Source organism: Etheostoma spectabile, chromosome 4 (assembly GCF_008692095.1).
Source record: "Etheostoma spectabile isolate EspeVRDwgs_2016 chromosome 4, UIUC_Espe_1.0, whole genome shotgun sequence".
NCBI classification, from domain to species: Eukaryota; Metazoa; Chordata; class Actinopteri; order Perciformes; family Percidae; genus Etheostoma; species Etheostoma spectabile.
In genome coordinates, this window is record NC_045736.1 from 3792846 (window position 1) to 3794271 (window position 1426).

Sequence of the window (1426 nt, forward strand, 5' to 3'; positions counted from 1 at the left end):
AAGACACTTTACAGATAGACCACACTCCGGAATTTACAAGGACCCAACAGTTCTATTTTCTATTTTGAGTTCCGTTACATACATAGAGACCTCCAGAAGGAGGGGACAACTCACTAGCATACAGAATGTAGAGCAAATCAATGTCCAACTGACTTATAGTTTTTTTTATTCACAGTGGGTCCTCACCGGGCCACAGTCCTGCGTATTGGCGACACCTGGTGGTCAATAGTTGAAGCTTAGGAAGCTTAGGGAACTCACTGAGCGTCGAGACAGACTGCAGGCAGGTTTATCCACTCAGGAACAGATTTTTTGATAAATCGATAACAAATGGGTCAATAATGTAATTCTGGGATCACATGGAAAATCCTCCATCAAGAAAGATGTACACTAAACCAATTACCATGTCGATTTGGAGGAGGGTCCGGCAAAGCGAGACTAAAGCATTAATCCGTAGAAACAATAGCCTATAACTTTTATTCGTCAGGCTACTTTAAATGTTGCTTAAAAACAACTCTTCAAACCCCATTAGACTGTTGTTTAATAGCTACATCAATCACTATCAATGTGTAGGAAAATCTTCAAAATGATTCTAGAAATAAAATAAAAAAAGTGATTTAGGATATAGATGCTAGTGATTATTTCATGTAGTGACCTGTATCAGAAATAGGTGCCAGCTGAGTTCTGAGAGGAAGAGGAGGAGGGGGAGGAGGAGGAGGAGGAGAAAAGGAGAGAAGGGGAGGAGGGGGAAAAAAGAATAGCTGGCACCGCCTGCCAGATTCCCAGCAGATCTCAGCGATTTATCGCATCGCCGCATCTAACCGTAAACTGTCTGTAAGTGGCTCCGCCGGACTCGGCTGGTCCTCGTTCGCAGGGTGGAGAGTTTAGAGGGAGTTTTCTTGCTGCTGATGCTAGAGAGATCAGTCCTTTATCTCCCATCTTCTCTTATCGCCATATCTCCTCTCCCCCCTCTGCGCATCTAAATCGACACCGGTGGCATATGGACGCGCTGGATGGCTGGTACACATAGCAAACCAGCGTGAACCTTTTTTTCCCATTATCATCATCTTTTCTTGCCTTTGAGTCTGAAATCAAAACAGCAACTACAACAATGACGGAGCCGGCCAACCAAGAGTCCTGCCCTGTCCCAGACCCGACTATAGTGGATCCCAGCTCGGCTGCGTTGCGGAACGGCCAGTGCGCCCCAGATGGCTTCACCAACAACCATCACCAGCCAGCAAAAAGCCCCAGCCAGCCCGAGGCGTTCACCACGGGCCAGGAGATGAAAATCACAGATAGTGTGGAGGGAGAAGGTAACTTCAAATACCTCTATCAATGTTTGGATCTGCTTTTTTAAGTTATGATATGGATGGGCATTTATGGAGTGTGTTTGTGTGTGTGTGTGTGTGTGTGTGTGTGTGTGTGTGTG

At 45.8% G+C, this 1426-nt stretch overlaps 1 protein-coding gene across 1 annotated transcript in view; it reads left to right on the plus strand.

Annotated features, from left to right (window-relative positions):
- Positions 1 to 751: 751 nt before the first annotated feature.
- Positions 752 to 1426, plus strand: part of tmem163a (transmembrane protein 163a) — a 73796-nt gene continuing 73121 nt past the window's right edge. The window contains 1 exon segment of the mRNA XM_032512964.1: positions 752 to 1310. Within this exon segment, the coding sequence (XP_032368855.1) occupies positions 1109 to 1310 (202 nt within the window). The 5' untranslated portion in view covers positions 752 to 1108.